The following is a 27056-nucleotide window of genomic DNA, read 5'->3' on the forward strand; positions in this document are numbered from 1 at the left end:
GATTATTTTGAAGAGATGATAGTGTTTTTAGTAGAAGGATTTTAAAATATTAATATATAACGATAAAATAAAAATAATTATTTAAAATAATAAGTATTTTAATACTTTAGTTAATGAATTAAAGGAGGTGACAAATATATGATAGTTTTTAATTTTAATTATTAAATAACCCAAACTGAAAAGGTCCACATACAGCACATCATGGTCCTCACACAAAATTCAATTATTGTGACAGTGGCTTTGGCTGCAATGTCATTTTCAAAACTTTCTTATATTGTTTTTTTTGGTCCAATTTAAAATTAATTTAACATTACAACATCTTGTTTAACCTCTCAATACAAACTGTAATTTTCATTTTGAAATAGTGAAACACCAAATAGAGGCAAACAGTCTATCTCCGAGAATATAATATTTTATTTCTAACATGAAATAATCATATTATACTTTGAAAACATCCAAATCCATACAAATAAGTGAATAACTAAACAATACATTATTTCAAATGAATCTTATACAATCCAATGTGCAAATGACTACAAAATGAAAAAAAACTAGCTGTAAATGTCAATTTTTTTAAGAAGAAGAAGTGCCATTTCTTCATTAGTTAGCTTTTGTGCAATTAGAAAGAACAAATCAAACCAAGTTTACACAAGACAATGATTATCATAATTTATCTCTTTAGATCACTACTCCTTTGTGTATTTGTCAATTGTCTTCTCATCTTTACAAATTTTTATCTACATTCGATGTTCCACAACTCATCGCAATCATGAATTTTATCAACATTGATTTCTTCTCACAAAATATGTCCATCACACTAATCATAGACCCCATATGTAATGTTATTTTTTTCTATTACATTCTTTTTGTTGAAATGTCTTCGTTTATTGGGGTTAAACTTTCAATCTAGCAAGTCATTCTATAAAATCTTTTCAAACTTAATATAAACTCATTAGAGCTGGTCTAAAAGATCAAATATTTTGAACTCCATCTAAGTTGATTATTTTGAAAGGAGTGCAAGACATTCATTTATTTTTTGTTTTCAAAAGGAATATCCATATCTATAAAAATTTACAATAAATCCCAAAATATGAAACAACAAATCAACTCAAGTTAGTCAAAATTAGAGTTTCAAGATATATTGATCAACTCAATTGAAATATGTTTAGTCCCACAAGTTTCATCCTCTTAGTTGATGATGAGGAAATTGTATATTCCAATGTAAAAAAAGGGTGATAGGGTTAAGCCTAACCTATTAGGATATGATGATGACGAACTAGAAAAAGAAAGAACAGAAGATTTCTAGAATAGTTTGGAAAGATATTTATTGCAATAGAGGAACATGTCGTGTTGATTTGGCTTTTCTTAAATTCTGTCTTCTTTACTTATCATCTCCTTCCCACCTTCCTTTACCCCATCCACCATCATTGCCGTCTGCCGTACTAATGTGAATGAATTTTATTCGCTATTCTAAATATTTTTTCCTATTTTTTTTTTTTAATATTTGGTTAAAATAAACAATATTACAAGTTTTGGGTTAAAATTAGTTAATTAATTCATAAATAATTTATTATATTCTCATTAATATATTTTAGACTTAATTTGAATCAATAAAGATGAACATAAAGAAATTGCAAATTAACATTTCTTTATTTTTTCATTTTTATTATTTTAAAAATTAACCTTTATTTATTATATCACTAAGATAGTTAGTGTCTAAAAGATTAGAAATCTTTGATTTTTCACTAAAATAAACTTCTTAAATCAAAATGCAAGATTTAAAGATGTAAAATATCTTTATCGCTTTTATATATAAATCAAAATCTCATTAATTATTTAAATTATATTTATAAAATATTACACAATAAATACTAATTAATAGTGCAATGTTATTTAAAAGAACAGAAAAAATAAGAAAATATCATATTATTTTATTTTAAAAATTAACACAATCTATGCAAAAAAAAAAAAAAAAAAATGTGTTCGAATTAAATTATTTGAATAATCAAAATAAAAATAAAATCATAACATTCATAACATTTTTAAAATTATCACCATGTGGCACGGCCGAATATTTGTTTGTTAATTTATTGAATATCCTAACACAGATAATAAAAATATTTAATATTATGTTAAAACCAAATTTCAAATAATTAATCAAACAATTTAAGTAATTATAACACTATCCTACAAAAATTATATATATATATATATATATATATATATATATATATATATATATATATATATATATATATATATATATATATATATTTATAAAAATATAAAAATCAAATTGATATATTTGTAAATTTTCATTCATACATTTTAACATTAATTAATTATTATATTTCTAATGTACCATTTCTAAATCCGATGATTCAGATGTTTTTCAGTTCGAACAAAACCTAAGCAAGACCTACAAAAGGTGTACATAAAAATAACATGACTAAAAACTGACAATAAATTAAAATTTCACTTTTTTAGTTAGAATTTAAGACTTATATTAACAAATAGGAGTGGAAGCACTTAAAAAAAGTGTTATATAGAACATTTTATTGTAATAGACAACATTTCTAATTAGCATTTGATTAATTTCTGCTTGCAGCAGATTTTAAGAAACTTAGAAAAATGTTGCAATTTATAATGGATTTAGTAACAATTTGTGCATCTAACAATGTACCGTTGTTAAAATATTACAATTTGAAATAATATTCTAAATAAAGAAATTGTTTTATAATGAAGTAAGTCCAACCTTGTACATGTAACATTAAAACAAGAAACCCATTAAAAGGAAAATATGGAATAACTAACTAACAAGACCAAAAGTGTCCCCAAATTATCGCAATAATTCCTAACAAAGATTTTGCCGAGCTAACAATCTCATTTCTTTGTTGCACATATCAAGCATCACCACGAGTCAGAAAGTTTGAATATGAGAGATTAACACGACCCATAGTGATAACTTCCATTTAAAATGAATGCGCTTTTAGTAAGAACCTAAAATCTTTGGTATCTTAAATAAGATACTTTCTGTTTAAACTATCCCGATGGGTTCTAATTCAAACTATTTTAAAATTCAGTTTGAATTGAGTTAACTCCTTAAAGGCTCTCGAGAATATTGTTGGGACTTTCCTTCTTTCTTCTCATAAAGAGGAGCTAGCCTTGTATGAATACCATTTTCAATAATGAACAAAAAAGTTATACAATAAACTAGCTGGCAAAATACACATGATAGAACAAGGCTATACATTATTTGTAAGGAAATAATGCATACCTTAAAGGCCGATCTTTTTAGACATGCCCAATTCACAGTAGGGGAAATTACATGCTATCGATGAAGCTGCCATTCAGGGAATGAAGTTATGGGGGGTCCAAATGGGGATTATCTGGTGAAGAGGTTGGAAGGTTGCAGTCTTTTCAGAAGCAACCAGCCATCAGAGGGAGAACAACCCTGGTTCATTTCTATTGCTACTGGCAATGGAGACTCTTCACTTATTCTTATAACCATCAAACCCTGCTACCACAATAATAAGAATAATAATGATGCGCAAATCAAAGCCTCTGAAGAGAAATAAGCTTTTCTCAAGAAAAGAATTCACCACTAAAATTACCTCAAAGTTCACCAAGTAGTTTTGGAACTGTTTTAGTGTATTCTTCATCTCGCTTGCTCTCTTTTTGTCAGGACAAGTTAGAACAGCAGTTACCTCTTCTGGAGAATGACCAATTCCTTTTTGCACAACCTGAAGACAATGGAGCTTATAGCAGCTTTATCAGAAGAGTGTCCAAATAGGTTACCCAATTCAATCTAATCGATTTACAATTTTAAAACTTAACTTACATTGTGATCGATTAGGATCTCCGAGATAAGGCTACCATCGTCAATGTAAACCAGAAGCTCAAACATGGTCCTCTGTTTATACTGGAAACCTTTTACTCCTGTTAGACAGCACTGCAAGTTGCAAATGACAGTTTCCTTTTAGATGTGTCAAATAACAATGGAAGATTAATCAAGCAAATAACAGAAGACGAAATTGTTTGGAAACTCCAAACCAGGCAAGGGTTCAGTTACCCCATAGCTGGATCCAGATCCAAAAAAAGAAACAACCAGATAAATTTCTAAATATGTCGCTTACTGAGTTAAGTTTTATACAGAAATTAAAAGTGTTTCTAAATGGGGTCACTAGTATTGGCGTGTTCGTTTAGAAGAATACACAAGGGCAAGACATCTAACCTTAATTTTCCCATGGACATTAGGAGCTTGCTCTCTTGTAGCCGCCCACTTAGCTGACAAATTGGCTAGATAGGTAAAGGGGGTTTCATTATCAACCTGATCAGCCATATGGATATCAGGAACAGCTGACACCTCAGGGGATATTCGAGGAGGTTCCGCAATTGGCTCAGTAATTTGCACATCATCCACTCCAATGATGTCAACAACCCGATCTTGTCTCGTTCTTGTACTAGACAAACTTCTAGATACAACTGTAGATGGAGTAAAAAATCAGATATCAAACAAAAGAAATAATAAGATATCTTCCCAAAGAGATAGCTTAATACCAGGATGAATTCCCGCAGGAGCTGAATAAGATGAAGATAATAGATGAGACTGGTCATTTTCCTCACGTCTTGGAACAGGCAAGTTGTCTACTCTCCTTGTGCTTGCAGAGATGATACCAGGATTGTTATCTTCAATCAAGTTAAGCATGTTAAATTTGAAGATCTAGAAAAAGGAGCGGTAAATCAAACCAAAATGGAATCATGTCTGTGTTCTTGGTTTGTTAAACATCTGGGACTGGTTATCAATTATGTTGCCAATTTTGAAACACTTTTGGTTTCTGGATGTGTATTCAAATCTAGATGAGAAATAACCAATAAGATTTTGAATGTGTGTGACTAAGTTCTGATTTCATACGTGATCTCATCTGAACCCACATCTGGATGAAGTATTTCCAAATGGGCTAACACTTTATGTCTTAACAACCACTAACAGATTTTGAATCTGTGTATGACTAAATTATGTTTCCAAATGTCATATTGTCAATATCTACATCTAGAGGGAAACAAGTGTTTCCAAATGAATAAAGCTGGTCAAGAGGAAGTAAGCAAAAACAAGTCGACTTCACAACATTTCCTTCAAAAGAATCACAGAACTAACTTTTTAATGCTGCAAGAAACAAGAAAACTCTTACAGCCTTTTGGACCATTTCAATAGATAAATATACTATGGTTCTCAAAATCCAACAACCATGGCAGAATCAGTAATAATTGCATCTTGATTGAAGCTTTCAAATATACCTGGTACAGTAGGATGAGTAGTAGTTTGATGTATGGATTCATTGAAAGACATTGTCCTGTTATCATTGTCACTATCTCTTGGCCATGCAGCAAGCATAGCCCTAGATGCCAAAGAAGGTTTTACATCAGTCCTGGACCTGATAAAGAGAGGAAAGATATAAACTCTCATGGTGAATATCTGAAGTAACTATATATAATATATTGGCTTCTAAGAGCAATGCAATATTCATTTACTTGGTCTGCAACGTAATTCAAAATATACCCATTATAGAAAGAATGATGTTTTCTATAAAGAGAATATGTTGGTATCTTTATTTAGATCCAAATGTTCAAAATACATGGTTACTGAAGAAGATCAAGTAAGAAGATCACTATTTTGACCAAAAGAATCTTCTTGCAATTGTAAGGGATTCAAGAGAATAATATATTTCCATGGAAAAATAATGCCATTCAAGGAAAATGACCAGAAATTCGGATTCACAACAAAATGGAGCACTTAAACACTGAGAAGTACTTTTTCCCCCTTGGTGGCTTGTTTATTTCCTGGACAACCCTCTGCCTTGCTGCTTCAAGATCCTCAACCAACCCACCTACAACTTCAAACACTTCTGGTACCAACATCATGATACCACGGCGTACTTGCACATTCCGAATGATCACCTAGGATGCACATAAAGATTTGAATCATAATGAAAACATAAATTAATAGGTAATAGTGATAGAAACCTAGATGGTAAGGAAGAAGAGATTGTCCAATGGGGTAGCTTGCCATGGGCAGGTTCCATGTGCTTTTTGTCCTAACATCTTTTGTTTGGGATTTTATTTTTTTATTTTTTCTGTACATAATAATTATTATTATTAACTTTTTTCAAGAAAAGAAGTTAGCACGAACCCCACTTCAACTTAGGGCGTTTTTAGTGAGAATCGAACCTGAGATTATTTTATGCAGACTCTTTCCACTTGAGCTACCCTAATGGGTCAACTATTCTTTATTTTTGTTTTAATGAAATGAATTTTATTAAAAGAAGAAGAAGAAGAGATTGTAGGTTGATCAAGTAAAACACAAGCAAAAAGAAGAGCCTAATAGAATTGGTTGTAAACTTTAGAGACAATCTTTTTCCATTCCACGGCTGAAGGATTGACCTCAGTCTAATTAAAAAGAAGTGAAATCTGTTGGAATAATATTTTGATCACATTTGGGCCTTCTATCTTGAACCCAAAACATTGAACATCAAGTGACAATTGATCTTCTATTACAATGTCAGTCATATGAAGGACCAGGTAAATTCCCCCATGATGCAGAAATCAGCACATTAAAGCATCTAAGCTTTTGCATTTTCTATAACTAACAGGTCAAACCATACTCTGAAAAAAAATGAGAGCTGTAATTGAAAAACAATCAGATATTCACTATAAGGACTGTGTTGGATCCTTCTCAAATGAGCCCAGTGGAGCATTCCCATGGAAGATATGGAAAAATAAAGCACCCACAAAACTCTACTTTTCCGAAAAATTAGTAATTAGAAATGAGTTTTTTGACACAGGATAAGCTCAAACGCAAATCAATCCATCATATGTTGCTTTTTGTACACTCGTTAGATCCTTGTGGGATACGATATGCCACGTGCTCAAGGTTTACTAGGCTATGCCAAATTCAGTCATAGATTTTTGGGAACAATGGATTCATTGGGCGAAAACATTCAAACACAAGAAGGATTGGAAAATGGTCTCGATTGCCCAATGATGGATCATATATGGGGACAAAACGGGAGAGTATTTGACGAAAAATATCTTAAGCAGGATAGAATCTAAGGACTGTTTTTCACTTCTTTTTCTTCATTCATAAAAGGCGGGAAAGTATTCAACTGGAAAGTTTTAATATTGTTGACGAAATGAATAAAATTTAGTTGTTTATTGCACAAGGATGTTTTTCAAGGCATGAGAGTAACCCATTTGTTGCTCTTCTTTCCAAGGCATGAGGGTAGCCTTTTTCTGCTCTTGTAAATAATATCTTTACCTTTCTCAAAAAGAAAAGAAAAAACCATACTTGACTTAGTCTAAGTCACTTAGATAAAGAATGGTTGTACCTTACTGTCATTGATGGAATTACTTTCTACTTCACTAAAAATATAATTACATTTTCAATTATTGCAAATACATCAAGTAGTTACACAAACATCATGTATCTTCAATCAATATGAACTAAGAAAGGAAGACTATATGCCTAATAGATAGTAGCATAAACTAAAATATTACTTAGGAAATAAAAGTAAATCGAAAAGCAAGGTATAACAAATACCTTCATACCACTAGGTGAAAAAACTTGAAGATCTTTGATAGGTCTGTATTCCATTCCGACCACACTTCGAACACCATCAGTTATTGACAATTTGAGGCACCTCTTAGCCCCAGGATTGGCATTTTGATATCTAGTTTTCAGCGCGATGCTAATATTCACAATCTCATCAACCTGCAGTTTTGAAGTTTTAGGTTGACAAGAAGTGATGCCTTGAGAGGCAAATACTGGATTGGGAAACAACAATGTTTTTGGGCTATTGTTATTAACAGTCAAATTTGTTCTTAACTAGAGAATGACTGTAAAAAAACACTGTAATCAAATAATCTCAGCCAATTATGAATCCATTCTAAACTCAGGCAGGCATGCCTACATTACCCTGTAGGGAGTTAAATGAAATATCAAACTAATTGAATCTTAATCAGATGCAATGAACAAATCCTGATGTTGAGTATATTTTGTTCTAAAAGAAAACAAAAATATAGCTTTGATGATGTCAATATATCATCTGACAGCACATGAAAAGATACCTGTAAGACGAAAGGGCCTTCAAGATCAACAAGATGCATGCTGCCAACATTTTCAGGCAGGATTCCACTCCCTGAGAATTTCATATCAGAGAACAAAAACTGCTGGAAACATAATTTGGCTTTAGCAGTTACATCCAATCTCCCAAACCCAGGAACAGAGTTCTCTAACCCCTGAACACAAGAATCTAGCCACTGTCTCCTTAATCTCAAGCCTAAGCCATGAAGAATTCTCCCTACAGCGCAATCAGCAGCGTCAGAGTAACCACCTCCGGGGGCTGGAAAACTGGAATTTGACGGCGGCTGAGGGGAAGGAGGTGATAGATTTTCTCGGACATCGAGGAATCTTTCATCTTCATCGTCGTCCGAGATATCGACGAGAATTGGAGCGGAGGAGATAGTGGTAGCAGTGTTTAGGTTCATGGATTCGGTTTCTGCTTGGAGGATGAAATCAATATCGTCGTCAATTAGGCCTTGAATTTGGTCTGAATGTGACGGGATTTGAGGTGGGTGTTCTTGTTCCTGATCTTCATCTGAGGAGTAATGGATATTGAGTCGTCTTCTATGCATTTTTTGGTTGTCCGTTGGCAACGTTCTGATTGTTTTTTTCAAAAAATGAAATTCCCACTCTGGGTCTGTTCAAGCGATGGTTTCGGCGTAGTGGAAGGAGTGGTCTTGCAATACCATAGTCACTCTGGTTCTTTTCTCACCGTAGTCCCTACAGTATTTTTGTGAGTATTTGGGCCTGGTTAGAATATAGTGTTATTTGGGCTTATTATTTGTTTTGAATTTGTTATGATTCTTATTAGTGTTATGACTAATAAGTTTCATAAAATAACAATATTAGTTTAACATAATGTTTTCTGAATTAATTGGGTAAATTTGATGAGGGCCTAAATACAAAAATGGACTCCGCTGAATATAGTTTGCAAAAAGGGCTCTTTTGTCCTGCTAAAAATCCGTATTGTCCCTCGCGCGACCAAATTATTGCTCGAAGACGAGAAATGTTATTCACGCATTTTCATCTAAAACGCGTGAGTTCATAAACGCGTTTAGATGAAACACGTGAGTGACATTTCCCGTAAATGGAAAGTCGAGAAATGCCACTCACGCGTTTAATCTAAAACGCGTTTATGAACTCAGGCGTTTTAAATGAAAATGCATGAATGACATTTCTCGTCTTTCATCGTATATATATTTTTTGCCCTAATTAAAAAAAATTCATTCACGAATATCGTCTCTCTCACTTTCCACTCCGACTCTACTCTCAAATCCTACTCCCCTGAAGACCACGACTATGACCACGACCACGACCACGAGCAGCAGGCTGACGACGACGACTACGACTACGACCACGACCTTTGAAGTCGTGACCCACTACTCTTCGTTCTCAAAATGGGTATGTTTATTTTATGTTCTTTAGTGATTATGAACACTAGGCTGATTATATTATAGTATAACTAGGTTGTATTCGATAACTCCTGAATGAATGTTAATCAATACTATGTTAAACAAAGATAGATGTCATGCTTATTTCACTCACGCGTATTGTTTCTCACTCACGCGAAATACTCATTGAAGAGGAGTTTGCTGATATGTTTCATGGAAATACAATGTGCCAAACAAAGGCGAATTCAGGATTTTTTTTACTGGGCTGAAAAAGTTTTAGGTATTACACTAATACGAATAATAGAGTAAACATATTAATCAAACCGTTTCAAGAATACCCTTACTAAAATAAAATAAATATACCAAACCTAATAAAATATAATAATACTCGATTTAAAAAAAATATGTTAAGAAAAATGTGAGAATAAAATTAATTAGGTTTTAAATAATAAAAAACTTACTATATAAATAAAAATAAATATGAAAGTCTAATTTAATGGATTTTAGTATAATTTTGTGAGAATATATAAGAAAAAAAATATATAAATAAGAATAAAAATATAAAATTGTGATAAAGACAAATTATCAAGTGAAGACTTGAGATTATAGAATATTAATATACATATAAATCGTTTTGGAAGAACAATAATATATCAAATTATTTATTTAAATACCCAATCAAATCAATATAACTATTTTAACTTGTTTATTAATATTAATTTATATTTTTTAATTTTTTTTTGAAATAGTTTAAAATTAAGATATATAAAAAACTATTTTACATTTATATTTATATAAATTATTATTTTATTCTTTATATTTTGCTCTTTTAAGTAATTTGTATTATTAGTTATATTGAAATTAATAAAAAATAATATATAAATATGGTTTTAAAATAAATAATACTATTATATGATTTACATTATTTCATATATAATTTTTTATACTTTAATTTATATAAATAAATCATATTTATATATTAATTAAAATTTATGTATTAATATAAATATTTGCATATTTGAAAATATTATTTGTATAAAATAAAATATGAATAATAATTATTTTAATAAAATATATTTGAAATTAGAATAAAATTAGTTTACAAATAAATTATGTTAATTTTTAATAAAAAGAAGATGAGGCTAGGGTTTGTTCTCCTCCAGCTACAAAGCCAACTGAACAAGGTCTTATATGTTAAACATATTTTTACACTAGGCTACAACTCAACGCAGCCTGCAACCGTAACTTAGCTCTGCCCTTGGTGTTAAGAATTGTCCACAAGGTTGCTTCAATGGACCCATTGGATAGGGGGCTCCTATCCTATTAGATTCATTGCAACAAACTTATGAAAAAGTTGCTGCATTGGATTTTCCTGAAACTCTACCAGCAAACTCATCATCGGTTATGGTTCACGCCATCTTCAAAAAGCAACAACCGAAGTAAGTAAAAATCGTGAGTGAGGCAATAACAGAACATTACAAATACACGTAATTCTTACAATATTGTTGAACTGTTTTCAATTGTAGCTCAAGTACTTCTTTACTTTGATGGAGAGTGAAAAACTACGGATGATGTTACTCATTTTTCTGCAAAGTCAAACAGCGGTTTGATTGTTCCCCAAATTCTACTTATGCCCAATTAGTTGATCTAATCTATTATGCTACTGATGTTGACAAATCTAGATATGATTTATTTCTTCAAGCCAAGTATAATACTCCGGGCATGAATGTCAAATTTTCTTATATAACTGATACAAAAAAAGCATATCACGATGCATGCACATACCACATCAAGATGAATATAATGGCCAAATTTAAAAATGATCACTACCACGCAGAATTTGAATTGACTTCTCGTGCATACACCGTCCCAATGTTTAATCGATTTTTTGACAAGATCAGGATTAAGGACCCTCGTATAACTGTCTATTTGGCAGATATTAGGTTGGAAAGATGGTGTCGTGCCTTTTCCCCCGGTAAACGATACAATCAAATGACAAGCAATTACGCCGAGAGCTTTAATAGTCAGAGAAGAGAAGCTAGAAAGTATCCTATATCAACCTTAGCTGAATATTTAAGATTCACAATACATGAATAGTGTCATAATAGAAGAGAAAAAGCGGATAATCACAAAGAACGTTTATCTCAATATTATGAAAAGTTCTTACGTGAGCAAGTTGAGAAAGCCATACTATATAACGTCAATTCACTTAACCGATTCGAGTTTTATGTGCATGACGATGAATCTTGTTTTAAAGTTAACTTACACGAAATGAATTGTAGTTGTATGGTATTTGATGTATCTGATATTCCTTGTACTCATGCCTAGCTACTGCCCGTACACGAAAATTGGATCCCTATGATTTTTGCTCAAGGTAACAATTGCATTTTTAATCGTTATCTAACCAATTGCTCACATGTTTAATCGTTAACCTTTTCAGGTATTACTCAACTGAAATGTGGTTGAATGCATATTCAGAGACATGTTATCCTGTTAGTGATAAAAAAGAATGGGATATTACAGAAATTATCAAACAATGCGTCTGCCTAAAACCACCTATTAAGGTGAAGAAAGGGCGGCCGACAACAAATCGTAGGTCATCCCTACAATAGTAGCATCTCAACAGCAAAATCAACCATCATCTCAGCAGCAACATCAACCATCATCTCAACAACAATATTAACCATCATCTCAGTAGCAACATCAACCATCATCTCAACAACTGTTCTAAGTTTACTGTTGTATGAATAATGTTCTAAGTTTACTTCAATGTTGTATTGTATGAATAATTTTGTATTGACTCATAATGTTGTTTATTTCAGCATGTTGAACAAGGTGAAACATAATGTTCTAAGTTTAGGGTTTACATTGCTCTTAGTTTGGTTGTTATATTGTAATATGCGTGAGTTAAGTTGTAGTATGGTGTATCATAACTCACGCATTACAATATGCGTGAGTCATATATATTATGACTCTTGCTAATCATTTCGAGATTAAACCCTAATAAAATAATAATAATAATATATTAAGTTTGAAATATGAATGTGACAATAAAATAAAGTAAGCAAATATGTCACCAAAATCGAAGGAGGGACAAGTAAACCGAAGTTGTAGTATGGTGTCTCATACTCACGCATATTACAATATGTGTGAGTCATGTTGTAATATGAATGAGTCATAACTCACGCATATTACAATATGCGTGAGTCATGTTGTAATATGCGTGAGTCATGTTATAATATGCATGAGTTATAACTCACGCATATTGTAATATGCGTGAGTCATGTTGTAATATGAATGAGTCACAACTCACGCATATTACAATATGCGTGAGTCATATTGTAATATGAGTGAGTTATGACTCATGCATATTATAACATGACTCACGCATATTGTAAGATGCGTGAGTCACTATTTATTCAACAATCTAAAATAAATAACAGTATTACATAACTATAGATGATAAACAATATTCAGTATTACACAACATGTTACAACAATAATGTGAATTGTTTCAACATATTACAACTTCATGACTCTAAAATTTGATGGAACAACTTGACTATCCACTTTTCTCTATAAAATTTCATCTTATCTGATATGCAATTTTCTAGACCAAGTTTAGCAGTCAGGTACTCTATATACATTAATACAAAAATGCCACAATCTCTACTTGTTGATGCTTTTGGTACTTCTGGATGTGGGATTCTACGAAATATTAAAGTCTCCAATGTCATGTTAGGATACCTGGACATTTGAATTCCAGACATTGCTTTATGAAGGAAGGGCGATAACATTTGACACATGGGTATCATGAATTCTGCACAATTGTCGTCATTAAAAATTGACTGATCGCAATCATAAACATCAATTCTCCATTCTTTCAATCGCAGAACACACAGTACCTAGTGCTTGAGAACGAGGGGGAAGTAAATGTCATCAACAATGCTCCACGTGAGTATTTTTCTATCTTCCTTACCCCAATAGTACTCATAAAACGATTCATCAAAAGAATGGCGTCCTGGTTTATGAGCATTAGCAGAATCAACAACAAATTTCTTATAGTGTGATTTAAACAAAGGGGAGAAATGACAATCTGCGATGGTGAAATCCTTCGTGTACGTCTTATGGTAGGTGATTGCTCTTTTTCTTAGTAGAGCACATCCGACATTGATCTACACATCATGTAGCCACCTAGTTGTCCTTGGAATTGTATCGAAGAATTTAAAGCCTACATTGCCATTACAGAGGTCCAACTTTTTGAATTTACTTTTTATCCCCATCTCTTTCATCAACTCTGTCATCAGTTTCGGATCAAATTTCGCCATAGGATCGACAATGATTGGATCTTTCACCCTCATTTTTTTAGACCATGGACGATGTAGGAATTAAGTAGTGCTTTCGACCTCAACCTCTTTCTCTTAAATTGGACATGGGATGCATCATCTAATTCCACCACCTCCTCCTCCACCTTCTGCTTGTCCTTCTTCTACACCACCACATCCACCTTCTTCTCAATCTTCTCCATAAACACATCATCGTCCACCTTAATTTGCACCACTTTCTTCTTTTGGCCCACCTTCTTATTCTTCACATTGTTTTCCTTTTTTCCAATCTTCTCCATAAACACATCATCGTCCACCTTCTTCTGCACCACCTTCTTCTTCTAGACCACCTTCTTCTTCACCACCTTCTTATCATTGACCACATCCTCCACCTTCTCATTCACATCCTTAAATTAGACAAAATCAGTGAGATTAGACCATATGCTCGAAATAAACCATATACTCAAAATAGACCATATCTCAATATCCTCATTCTTCGTATCCTCCACAGCACATCATTGTCTTTCTCCTACACCACATCTTCAATATTATTCTCCTCCACTAGCCCATCCTAAAAAAAATACTCAAATTACACCAAATACTCGAATTACACCAAATGCTCGAATTAAATATATTTCAACATTTTCAATCTTCAACATATCATCCTGTACCACATCCTCAATCTTATTCTCCTCCACAAGCACATCATTGTCTTTCTCCTCCACTAGCCCATCCTAAAAAAACCAAATACTCGAATTACACCAAATACTCAAATTTGACATACCTCAATATCCTCAATCTTAGTCTCCTCCACAAGCACACCATTTTCTTTCTCCTCCAATTTCCATCCTAAAAAAACAAATACTCGAATTACACTAAATACTCGAATTACACCAAATACTCAAATTAGAAATACCTCAACATTTTCAATCTTCAGCACATCATCCTCTACCACATCTTCAATCTTATTCTCCTCCACAAGCACATCATTGTCTTTCTCCTCCACTAGCCCATCCTAAAAAAAACAAATACTCGAATTACACAAAATACTCGAATTACACAAAATACTCAAATTTGACATGTCTCAATATCCTCAATCTTAGTCTCCTCCATAAGCATATCATTGTCTTTCTCCTCCAAATGGCCATCCTAAAAAAACAAATACTTGAATAACACCAAATACTCGAATTACACTAAATACTCAAATTACACAAAATACTCGAATTACACCAAATGCTTGAATTAGACATACCTCAATATTTTGAATCTTCAGCACATCATCCACCACCACATCCTCAATCTTCGTCTCCTCCACAAGCACATAATTGTCTTTCTCCTCCACAAGACCATCCTAAAAAAAATGCTTGAATTAAACCAAATACTCGAATTACACCAAATACTCGAATTACACCAAATGCTCGAATTACACTAAATGCTTGAATTAGACATAGCTAAATATTATCATCATTCACCAAATCCTCAATCAACACATTCATCTACTCCAAATCTTCATCATTCACCCCTAAATCTTCCTCACCCTTGTCTTCCTCATTCACCTCCAAATCTTCCTCATCCTTGTCTTCCTCATTCGCCTTCTTTTTCTCCACAAGCACATCCACATCCACATATTCCTCATTAAATCTTTTCCTTCTCTGTTCCTCCCCTAGTATGACTGATAATATGCCAAACTGTTCTTGTAGTTGGTTTAACATCTCTTTTATGAGATTTATTTCAGTTCTTATTTCAGTTTTTAGTTCATTTAGATCCTTCGCAAGTTAATCCAATATATATCTATCATGGGGAGTTGTTGTTGTTGGAGTCATTTGAGAGAAATCATCATCTTTTCTACTCGTGGCGCTCTCGATAGAATAAGAGCTACTAGTGCTGGGGGTAGGGTTGCGGGTTCTTCTACTCATGGAAGGTTTGGTAGGAGTAATTTGACTTTTCTTCCTCATGTTAGGTTTAGGAGGAACTACATCTTCAATATCTCCAAATTTCTTCTTTCTATAATCAAGTTCAAAAAAGACATCATAAACATTACTTCCCATATCTTTAAAGTCCTCCCCAACATATAAGATCTTCTCGTTTTCAGAGAATTCTATCTTCTTGACAATCTTGCCTTGCAGGGCAATGTGAAGATCAGAGGCGGTGCTCTTCATGCTGGATTTGTACTGTATTATCCTTGGGCAGACAAACTCTTGTGCTTGAAGCATCGTATTCCTTGCAAGTTTGAGGACAAACGTTTGGATAACCTCATATGTCCACACTTGTAAGGCTAGTGCGAACCCATATACGGTATAAGAAATATCGACATTCTTGTCTTTGTTCTTCTTCCCCATGACTTTCTTCTTATCCATATATAGCAACCTGTAGCGACCAAAGTCCATGGAAATTTGAGGAAAGTTTCGATGTCCTCGACCATGCTGAAGAGTTTGATATTTTTTATCCTCTTTGGGTCAAGGGTGAAGAGATATTGGCAAACCAGGTATACCAACCCCAATTTCCATGCATCTTTCTTATTAGAGCAAGACACAAATTTTGAATGAAGGTTTGCTGTTCTAACAAGTTGATTACTTTTAAAATATTTAACAACCAAATGTGGACTTTCTTCAACTTGATTGAAAATGGTTTTCACTACAGGGAATCTCCCAAAATTGAGGTCTATGACCAATGCAAACTCCTTCATCCCGAAGCACAACTCCTCTCCATTCACGAGGAACCTCATCTTCTTAGAATTTGAGCTACTCTTCCTGAGGAGCATTTGGTGTATTATCGTTCCTAAGAACCGTAGTAACGTGGATCCTTTGAATAAGAATTGAAATTGGATTTGCTCTACCCTTTCCATTAAATTCATTGCAGCAAACTTGGTGGCAATGTTTGAGATATTGGTTTTCCATGAGACCCTCCCAACAAACTCAGGAATTATGGTGGACTCCATCTACAAAACAAGGAACAACATTGGAGTAAGCAACTCTAGAAAATTATAATTACCTAAACTAGAAAATAACAACTCAAGTAAGCAACATCAAATAATACATGAAAATTCTATATGTTTGCATTCTTTGTTTCACTTTAATCAGGCATTTGTTACAATCTTTGTCACATTCATGATTTCATTTGCAAATCTCATTAGTAAATCGTCCGTCAAAGTACAATGCTCGTGAAAGAATAAACGAGAAATGCATTCATGCAGAATAAGAACACTGATATAATACTCGTGAGTGAAGAACATTCGATAAACAACAACATCATATACACACATAAACGAATAAAAGATACATGAACCCTAAAAACTAAGAATACATCAATATAAACGACATAATATATGATCGAAGAGAACATTACAGATTAAACCTAAACCTAAATCTAAACCCTAAACTCACCTGAATATATGATCGAAGAGACGGACGGACGACGAACGATGATGTTGAACAAGGTTGATCGATGATGTTGAACGAGGTTGGAATGAAAAATGGAGAGTTGTAAAGACGAAGTTGGAAGTCGGAGTGGAAAGTGAGAGAGTCGATATTCGTGAATGTTTTTTTTTTTATTTGGGAAAAAATATTATATATACGATGAATGACGAGAAATGTCATTCATGCATTTTCATCTAAAACACGTGAGTTCATAAACGAGTTTTAAATGAAACGCGTGAGTGACATTTCTCGACTTTCCATTTACGGGAAATGCCACTCACGTGTTTCATTTAAAACGCATCTATGAACTAACGCGTTTTAGATAAAAACGCGTGAATATCATTTCTCGTCTTCGAGCGGTAATTTGGTTGCGCGAGGGGCAATACAAACTTTTCGTAGGACAAAAGGACCCTTTTTGCAAACTATATCAAGCGGGGTCCATTTTTATATTTAGACCCTTAAGTAGAGCCATTTCATCAGATTTCCCAATTAATTTAACATATTTATAAAAATAAAATAATAAATTTTTTATTTTTCAATTATTTTCACACATTATATATTTTTTAAATTATTCAAATCGTTCTGTTTTTTAAGGATTATGGAATGATAATCTAGATTAAAGTGGGTATTAATAACCTATTTTTTAAGAATTTTTGGATTAAAATAATATTTATTATATTTGTATTAGCTAGAAAGCTAGTAAAACGCACCCCTATGCATACATTGAAAGTGGAAATCTCATAATCTTTTATTCTATTAAGAATAAATCTTGTCCCTCGGATAAAATAACTTTAATATTAAATAATAAAAATAAAAATTAACAAGAAATATTTTAATAAAATATTAAATAATTTGATAATTTGTGATATATATATATATATTGTTATATGGATTCAATATTATTATTTTTAATTATATTTATTTAAATACCTTTGTAACCCGTAAATTCGTCCAAAAAGCTCAAGGTTAAAAAATATTCAACATCAGTTTGTGTCGAAATTTTTTAATAAAAGATTTATACAAAAATGTACTTTAAAATTAATTATAATAATAATTATTAATTAATTTTAAACAATCGGTTAGATTTGAAGATAATCAAATTATAATTTTGATTAAAGGAAATCTTAATTTTAAATTAATTAAAATAATTAATTTAAAAGATTATTTATTTGAATAAAGAGTCGTCAATTTTTTTTTATAATTTTAAATCAATAAAATGTAAATACAAAATAAATCTATGTTTAATTAGAGATTTTGTAAAGTACGATGTTTGGTGATACTCAAAAAGGACTTTTGCGTTATATCCTTTGTACCCATTAAAGAACTATCTATAATTTATAAAATTTTGGCTATTTGTTTGAAAGTTTGGTTTCATTACATTTTATTTAAGTAATTATTTTTCAAGTTTTAGACATGTATAATTTTTTTTTGCAATTAAAATTATAAAATAATATTTAAATGATGGTACCTGCGATTAATGTTGAAAATTATTGAGGAAAACACCTAAATAATATCAAAGAAATTATAATTTAAAAATAAATTCAAGCATGCCTTTATTAAAATATTTTTTATGAAAGTATTCGAAAAATATTTTAAAATCGTTTTATATGTTTTTGGATTTTTTAAAAATAGTTTAGGACTTATAATTGTTAAAAAAACAACTAGAAATTAAAATTCCCAAACAAACATTCCATTAGGTAGGTGTCCGGGTTGCGAATTGGGTTGGACGCGCGAGTTTAAGTCAGATTTGGCCCCGAGTCAATGGATCTAGGCACCTAGTCAACGCGTAGGTTGAACTTCGGTCGAGCGCACTACTTTTCAGGCGAACGCGAAATCCTTTGGCCGAGGTTGAGATATCATGGTCGGATGCGAGATTTCTCGATCGGGTGCAAGGGATGACTGATTTTCTCGGTCAAAAACTAAACCCAAGCAAAATCCTCGGTCGGATGCTTGGATTTCTCGATCGGACACCAAGAACACCAACTATAGGTTTGGAGATTTTGATTGGAGCTTTCATCCTTCGATCTAAAGGCATGTGAGTTTCTATATAATCCTATCATTTTTAACATCATCCTGATCTATCAATCGATCGGGAAGACATTCCATTTGATTTAAACAGTTTTTGGGCAAAAATCGGGATTTTGGTTTTTAAAATTCAATTGGGTATAAGGAGCTTACCAATATCTTCCTTATACATATTAAGATCAAATATAACTAAAACATGAACACTGACTATCCGTTCTCACCAATTCAAGAACTAGAATTTTCTAGATTTTTGAAATTTTTAATTTTTAAACAAAATGCTTAAAAATGATTGGATTTGATCAAAGCTTGAAGATGTTAAGAAGCTTTTCAAACCGTAATTCTTCATCTAAAGCTCAAGAATAAAAATTTGGGTGTTTTTGATTTAGATTGATTTGTTAACATTCTATGAACACTACTGTTAGTTCCTCAATAGTTTCTAGGTATGCTAATTTTTGTTGGTGATACCATCATAAAGTAGCGTCATCGATATATTAGGGAAATAGATAGAGTGTTATTGGTTCTCTGAGCCGTAGTGGAGTCATTGGAGACGTATACGTATACGTTTTGAAAAAGACGAAGGGTCTCTTTTAATAACATATTTGGATATGTCCTAATAGTTTGACACCTATAGGGATAGCTAAGGGTGTAAGCAAAACCGAAAAAACCGAACCGAATCGTAAAAAAACCGAACCGAGTTTTGATTGGTTTATAATTTCCTGTACCGACCATGACCGATTTGGTTGGCGGTTTAGATAATAAAACACCGATGGATAAACTGACTATATATATATATATACGTGTTTTGATATTTTTTATGTATATGTCTTTCTAGCCTAGTGGTAAAGATAAATATGTTGTTTATATTTTTGGTTAAGGGTTCCGATTTTATTTTTAATATATTTAATGTTTAATTTTTAAACTCATTTTGATTTAATTAATATTATTATATATATATATATATTCTTTTAAGTTAAATAATTAATTTGTTACCTAATTTATTAAACTTGTATTTATAAGAACTTTTTGAATCAGTTTTTTTTATTCTTTTAGTTTATTATATTATAAATTTATTATTTTATTTATTTTCTACTTTAATTATATATATATATATATTTGTTATTTTTCAACGATTAAACTAGTAAACCAACCGAACCGAACCGAATTTATAACAAACCAAACCGAATTAACATTAACTGCCAACCGACAAATGAATATTTTGAAAAACCGACACCTACGATTGGGATGAATTTTTCGGTGAAAAAACCGACCGAACCAAATCACTTACATCCCTAGGGATAATTACTCTCTCAGCCGTTTTTATGGCATCTTTCTAGTCATGATGTTCGTCGATGCCTTTGACTTTGACTATTTTGTCTAGTTGATCCTTCATTTCAACTTGCATGTCTCGTACTTGAGCTATTTGGCGTTCATATTTAGTGGAGAGTGGTTGGTTTGTCATTGGAATTGGTTCTCCTTGTATTACCATTGGTTCTATTTCATCATTGTTGGGACTCGTGTTGTGATTTCATGGTCTTACCGTAATCGTCATCGAAGTCTTCATAAAATGAGACTTCTTCTTGAGTTCGAGGACCATGAGGGTAATTAATGGGAGTGAACATAACCGACATAGCTTTTGGGATGCTTAGATTCAAGCTATAAGGCCTCAAATGGAAAATTCGAAAAATCCGAATGCTTTAAGCTTTAATGGCAGATTTTTGATTTTCTTAGATTTGAAGGTGGAGAGTGGATTCCTTGGATTTAGAATGAATTAGGGGGAGTATTTATAGCATCCCTAAGTCGGTTAATCCATCCTAGTGGATCGAATCAGCCAAAAGCCATTAATGGCGTTTTGGCTGTTCTTGGCTTAAGTGGCCGGAATATGGATGAATCATCCCTTTTTTTAAGAGAAATGATCACATTGGTAGTGTGATCATTCTACCTTTTGAATTAGTCGAAATGGTTGACCGTAGAGGAATTTCCAAAAAGAGAAGATCAAAGACATGTCTTTGATCTTATCTGCTCGGTCGTCGCGATGAAGACGATGGTGGCGCTCAAAACGACATTGTTTTGAGCGCGTTCGGACGTTCCGTTTAGTGTCCTAGCTAACGGGCGTTACCCGATCAAGTGCGGTGCGGGCGCGTGTTCCTTCCGTTGTAGTGGGCTACGCGGGCACGCTTGGGTCGTGGGATGAGATCCCATTGCTCATTCGATGGCCCTGCCTTCGACTGTATTTTTCTTTCTCCGATTTCGGCTACACATGATCACGATTTTTTTTATTAAATCCTTAAGGGTGTGTTTGATAACCCTGGAATTGGCATTGGAATTGGAATTGAAGGGTCCAATTCCAATTCTTATGTTTGTTAGACACTTTAATATTAAGAATTGGAATTGGAATTAGAATTCCAATGGAATTCAATATAGTGTAATTTGATAGTTCTCAATTCCTATCTTTTTAGGTCGGAATTGTAATTCCAAATTAACACGTTTATCATGTTTTTGACATTTTAACACGTTTTTCACACATTAAACACGTTTTACACGTTTAACATATTTTCATATTTTGACACGTTTAACACGTTTTTGGCACGTTTAACACGTTTTTGGCACGTTTAACACGTTTTTGACACATTTAACACGTTTTTCACGTCCTTGACACGTCTAACACATTTTTAACACGTTTTAACACGTTTAACACGTTTTTGGCACGTTTAACACGTTTTGACATATTTAACACGTTTTTCACGTCCTTGACATGTTTAACACGTTTTTGACACATTTAACACGTTTTTCATGTCTTTGACACGTTTAACACGTTTTTGACACGTTTAACATGATTTTCACGTTTTTAACACGTTTAACACGTTTTTGACACGTTTAACATGATTTTCACGTTTTTAACACGTTTTTGTCACGTTTAACATGTTCTGACACATTTAACACGTTTTTCACGTCCTTGACATGTTTAACACGTTTTTGACACATGTAACATATTTTTCACGTCTTTGACACGTTTAACACGTTTTTGACACGTTTAACATGATTTTCACGTTTTTAACACGTTTAACACGTTTTTGACACGTTTAACACGTTTTTTATATTTAGGCACATTTTGCACGTTTTGGCACGTTTAACATGTTTTCCACATATTTAACACGTTTTTGACGCGTTTAACACGTTTTCACGTTTTTGACACATTTAACACGTTATTTTACGTTTTTGACATGTTTAACGCGTTTTCACGTATTTGACACATTTAACACGTTTTTTTTCGTTTTTGACACGTTTACCACATTTTTGACACGTTTTACACGTTTTGGCACGTTAAACAAGTTTTTCACATATTTAACACGTTTTTGACACGTTTTCACGTTTTTGACACATTTAACACATTTTAACATTTTTGGCACGTTTACCACATTTTTGACACGTTTAACACGTTTTCACGTTTTTGACACATTTAACATATTTTTTAACGTTTTTGGCACGTTTACCACATTTTTGACACGTTTAACACGTTTTGGCACGTTTAACAAGTTTTCACATATTTAACACGTTTTTGACACGTTTAAAACGTTTTCACGTTTTTGACACATTTAACACATTTTTTTACGTTTTTGACACGTTTAATATGTTTTCATGTTTTTAACACATTTAACACTTTTTTTTACGTTTTTGACACGTTTACCATATTTTGACACGTTTAACACGTTTTTCACGTTTTAGAATGTTTAACAAGTTTTCACATGTTTGGAACGTTTAACACGTTTTCATGTTTTTAACACGTTTAAAACGTTTTTAACACGTTTAACATGTTGTTGACACGTTTCACATGTTTTTTTACGTTTTTGACACGTTTGACACATTTTTAACACATTTAACACGTTTAACACGTTTTAACACGTTTTAACACGTTTTTCACGTTTTGGCACATTTGACAAATTTTTCACTTATTTGACACATTTAACACATTTTTGATACATTTAACACGTTTTACGTTTTTGATAGGTTTAACACGTTTTAAACCTATCAAAACGTGTGAAAAACATGTTAAACATATTAAAAATGTCAAAAACATGTTAAATGTGCCAAAAATGTGGAAAACGTGTGAAAAAACGTGAATATGAGTTAAAACGTGTAAAAAACGTGTGAAAAACGTGAAAACGTGTGAAAAACGTGTAAAAAACATGAAAGATATGTGAAAATGTGAAAAACTTGTTAAAACGTGTGAGAAACGTAAAAAACGTGTTAAAACATGTGAAAAATATGAAAACGTTTGAAAACGTAAAAAACGTGTTAAAACGTGTGAAAAACGTGAAAAACGTGAAAAACGTGTAAAACGTGTAAAACGTGTAAAACGTGAAAAACGTGTTAAAACGTGTGAAAAATGTGAAAACGTGAAAAACGTGTGAAAAATGTGATATGTGTGTGAAAAACGTGAAAACGTGAAAAACGTGTTTAAATGTGTGAACAACGTGAAAACGTGTTAAAACGTGTAAAAAACGTGAAAACGTGTAAAAAACGCGTTAAAACGTGTGAAAAATGTGAAAAACGTGTTAAAACGTGTGAAAAACGTGAGAACGTGAAAAACGTGTGAAAAATGTGAAAAACGTTTGAAAACGTGAAAAACGTGTGAAAAACGTGTGAAAATGTGAAAAAATGTCAAAAACGTATTAAATGTGCCAAAACGTGATAACATATTTTAAAAATTAATATTTTGAACCGATATTTTATTTTACAAACATTGGAATTAGAATTAAATTACAATTCTATCATTTTCCCAAACATAAGAATTGGAATTGAATTACAATTCTATCATTTTTCCAAACATAGGAATTGAATTGTAATTCAATGCCAATTCCCATGGAATTGGAATTAGAATTCCAATTCCAATTCCAATTCCCCCTCATCAAGGGTTTATTTGAAATTGATTTTTCTTTCACCCTCTTGGCTTTTATTTTGATCTTTTTAAATACACAAAATAAAAATAATTATGGAAAATATTTTACCAATTTACTTTTTTACTTTTATATTTGTAGGGTTAAATAAATAATTTTGGGAGACGAAATGGGTACCTCATTTCATCCTAAATTATTTATTTTAATCCATATTTTTTCTAAAATTATTTTAAGATAAATGAATACAACATTTACCCTAAATAATTTTATTTTTATTATTTTTTACCATTTTCCTTAATTAATTAAACTTTAATTATCACAATAATTAGCTTAATTAATTGTTTTAATATGAATTTTTGCCATGGGATTAATTATTTTGATTTAATTTATTCTAAAATAAATCAAAAATAATTATTTTAATTTTATAAATTAGTGTATAGATTTTTAGTGTTACAATAGTGTGAAAAGATTTTTACCAAATATTTTGAGCGGCGGTAAAATTTGTTTATGTGCACTAAAAATGTTGTGCTAAGTAATAACTAATTATCTACTTTTATGATCAAAATAATTAGAAATTTATAAAAATTAAGTGATGATAAGGTAAGTGATTATCCAAATAAAATTTTAATTCAAATAACTCATTATTAAACAAATAAAAAATAATTTTAGATCTCCCAACTTCATTCTATTTATTGTAAGAAAAGATGAAAACAAACTAAAAAAATCTAAAACAATGTTATGTATGATCAAACTTAAAAAAAAAAATTATGAGTATTATTTAGATTATAAAAATTAAATACGACAAATTCGATAAGATGAAACACATTTATACCAAAAAAGACACACTTTTCACCTTATTCTAAAACTTTTTTTTTAAAAAGAATGGAATTTAATGTGAATGATTAAAAATGAATCATTCAAAATATATATATATATATATATATATATATATATATATATATATATATATATATATATATATATATATATATATATATATATAACTATTTCAATAAACGCTTTATCCTTATTTTTGTGTATCATTATTTATCATTATTAAATAACTATATCAATAAGCCCTTCGCCCTTATTTTCGTGTATCATTATTATTATTATTATTATTATTATTATTATTATTATTATTATAAATTTTAAAACTAAATAAAATTATTTGATAATAGTAAAAATTAAGCCATAGCTTAAAATATTGAATTAAATTCAAATAATTTTTCATCAATTAATATATTTTTATATATATTTTTTATAATAATTCACATTTTAAAAAAGAATGAACAAATTGCCCCAATTTTGTTTTTCACATTTTAATATTATTTAAAAAACTACAAATAAGTTAGATAATTTTGTTTTCTAAATAATTCAAAATTTATACAAATAATCTACCATTTCATCACTTAATTATTATCTTTTACATCAAATTATATAAATATGAATACATTAAAGTCTACCATTTTCATCACTTATTTTACAAAATTATCCAAATAATCTACCATTTTCACCACTTCTTTTTAATATTTGTCTTACGAAAATATTAATTTCAAATAGGATGGATATAAATAAGTCATGTTTATGAAAGCACAAAAATATCAATTTCAAGTAGGAAGGTTATTGAAATAATCTTTTGAATTATTTTAATAATTTTGTTTGATATGAATTTTATTAGTATAAGGATTTTATTACCTTTAACATTCAAGCCTTTTACTTCTTCTGTTTAAGGCGTTTTAAGCGTGAATTAAACCAACTATTTTTTTGTCTTAAAAATGTAATAATATATAATGATAAATTTAAATTTAAAATTTTAAAAAATAAACAATAAATATTTTAATTATTGGAATAAATATGTAATTGATAAGAGAATGAGTCCAATATTATTTAATCATGATTGAATTTTTTAAAATCATTTCAGTTGACTAAGTAAGTTCTAGAATTGTAAAATAATAATAGACAAACAACAACCATATATATTTGTTTTACTTTACTAGTAATCAGCCCCAAAATTAATATACTTTGAACCTAATCATTATAGAATACAAACATCATCAATAGTTCATATATTCTTTAAATTTAATTGTTTTTTTTGTTCAAATAGTAAGAGTGAAGGCTCTTAAAAATACATTACAAATACCTTAAGTAACAACTAAGCAGGAGTAGATCTACATTATGGTTGAAATGGACTCAAACACACCAATTTTTTTTTGTTTTTATATGACCCCTAATTTTCTAAAATTTAATTCATTAATATTTCTTTTTAAATTCTCATAAATAAGCTAAAACCTATTATTTCCCGTTTCATTCATAAATTTTCTAACAAAAATTCAAATCCACCCCTAAATTCTTTTCAAACTCATCCAAACTTAAAATCTTGAATTCGTCCCCTCAATTAGGCGAATGCAAATCCAACTTTTATGTATTGACGGTGATATTTAGTTCATTAACTCACGTTTATAAGGAGTCTTACAATTTCCCCCAGCTTAAATTTGTTCCCTCGAGATTCAATATATATAGCATGTACCATTTATTACATCCCAGACCCATTACCTGTAACTCATAAGACAAAATTAGACTACAAATATCTTAAGTAACAACTTCACAACCGCAGTCCAAGTTCTAGAAAAGACCCTTAAAAGTATTTATAGTTCATAGTCTGGTACATATCAAAGTTTCAGCTTTGATATGATTTCTGAATGTGGGACTTCACATTAGTATTAATATTTCTCTAAATATATTCTAATAACTCCTTAATTAATTTAGATTTGAAATATTGCGATTCCTCGGCTTAATGTGTTTTGCATTCATTGAAGAATAATGTTTTCATTTCAATTCAATAGTTTTTGTTTTCCTTTTGCATTTAGCTCCATCAGGACTCC

General features: G+C 31.2%; 1 protein-coding gene across 2 annotated transcripts; it reads right to left on the minus strand.

Moving 5' to 3' along the window:
* Positions 1 to 2702: 2702 nt before the first annotated feature.
* On the minus strand, positions 2703 to 8773 carry LOC124928699 (recQ-mediated genome instability protein 1). 2 transcript variants are annotated; one of them, XR_007098580.1, is made up of 10 exons: positions 8125 to 8773; positions 7598 to 7768; positions 5813 to 5958; positions 5299 to 5435; positions 4561 to 4689; positions 4235 to 4485; positions 3842 to 3952; positions 3615 to 3743; positions 3278 to 3517; positions 2703 to 3164 (listed from the first exon to the last, which is right to left on the minus strand). XR_007098580.1 is itself a non-coding variant. In XM_047468953.1 (9 exons), the coding sequence occupies exons 1-9, from the start codon at positions 8689 to 8691 to the stop codon at positions 3386 to 3388; spliced, it is 1773 nt and encodes a 590-aa protein (XP_047324909.1). In that variant the 5' UTR covers positions 8692 to 8773; the 3' UTR covers positions 3167 to 3385. The 2 variants fall into 2 exon arrangements, 1 of the variants encoding a protein (XP_047324909.1); XM_047468953.1 differs by lacking the exon at positions 2703 to 3164 and having other exon boundaries at positions 3167 to 3517.
* Between the last annotated feature and the right edge of the window lie 18283 nt (positions 8774 to 27056).

Source organism: Impatiens glandulifera, chromosome 3 (assembly GCF_907164915.1).
Source record: "Impatiens glandulifera chromosome 3, dImpGla2.1, whole genome shotgun sequence".
Taxonomy (NCBI): Eukaryota; Viridiplantae; Streptophyta; class Magnoliopsida; order Ericales; family Balsaminaceae; genus Impatiens; species Impatiens glandulifera.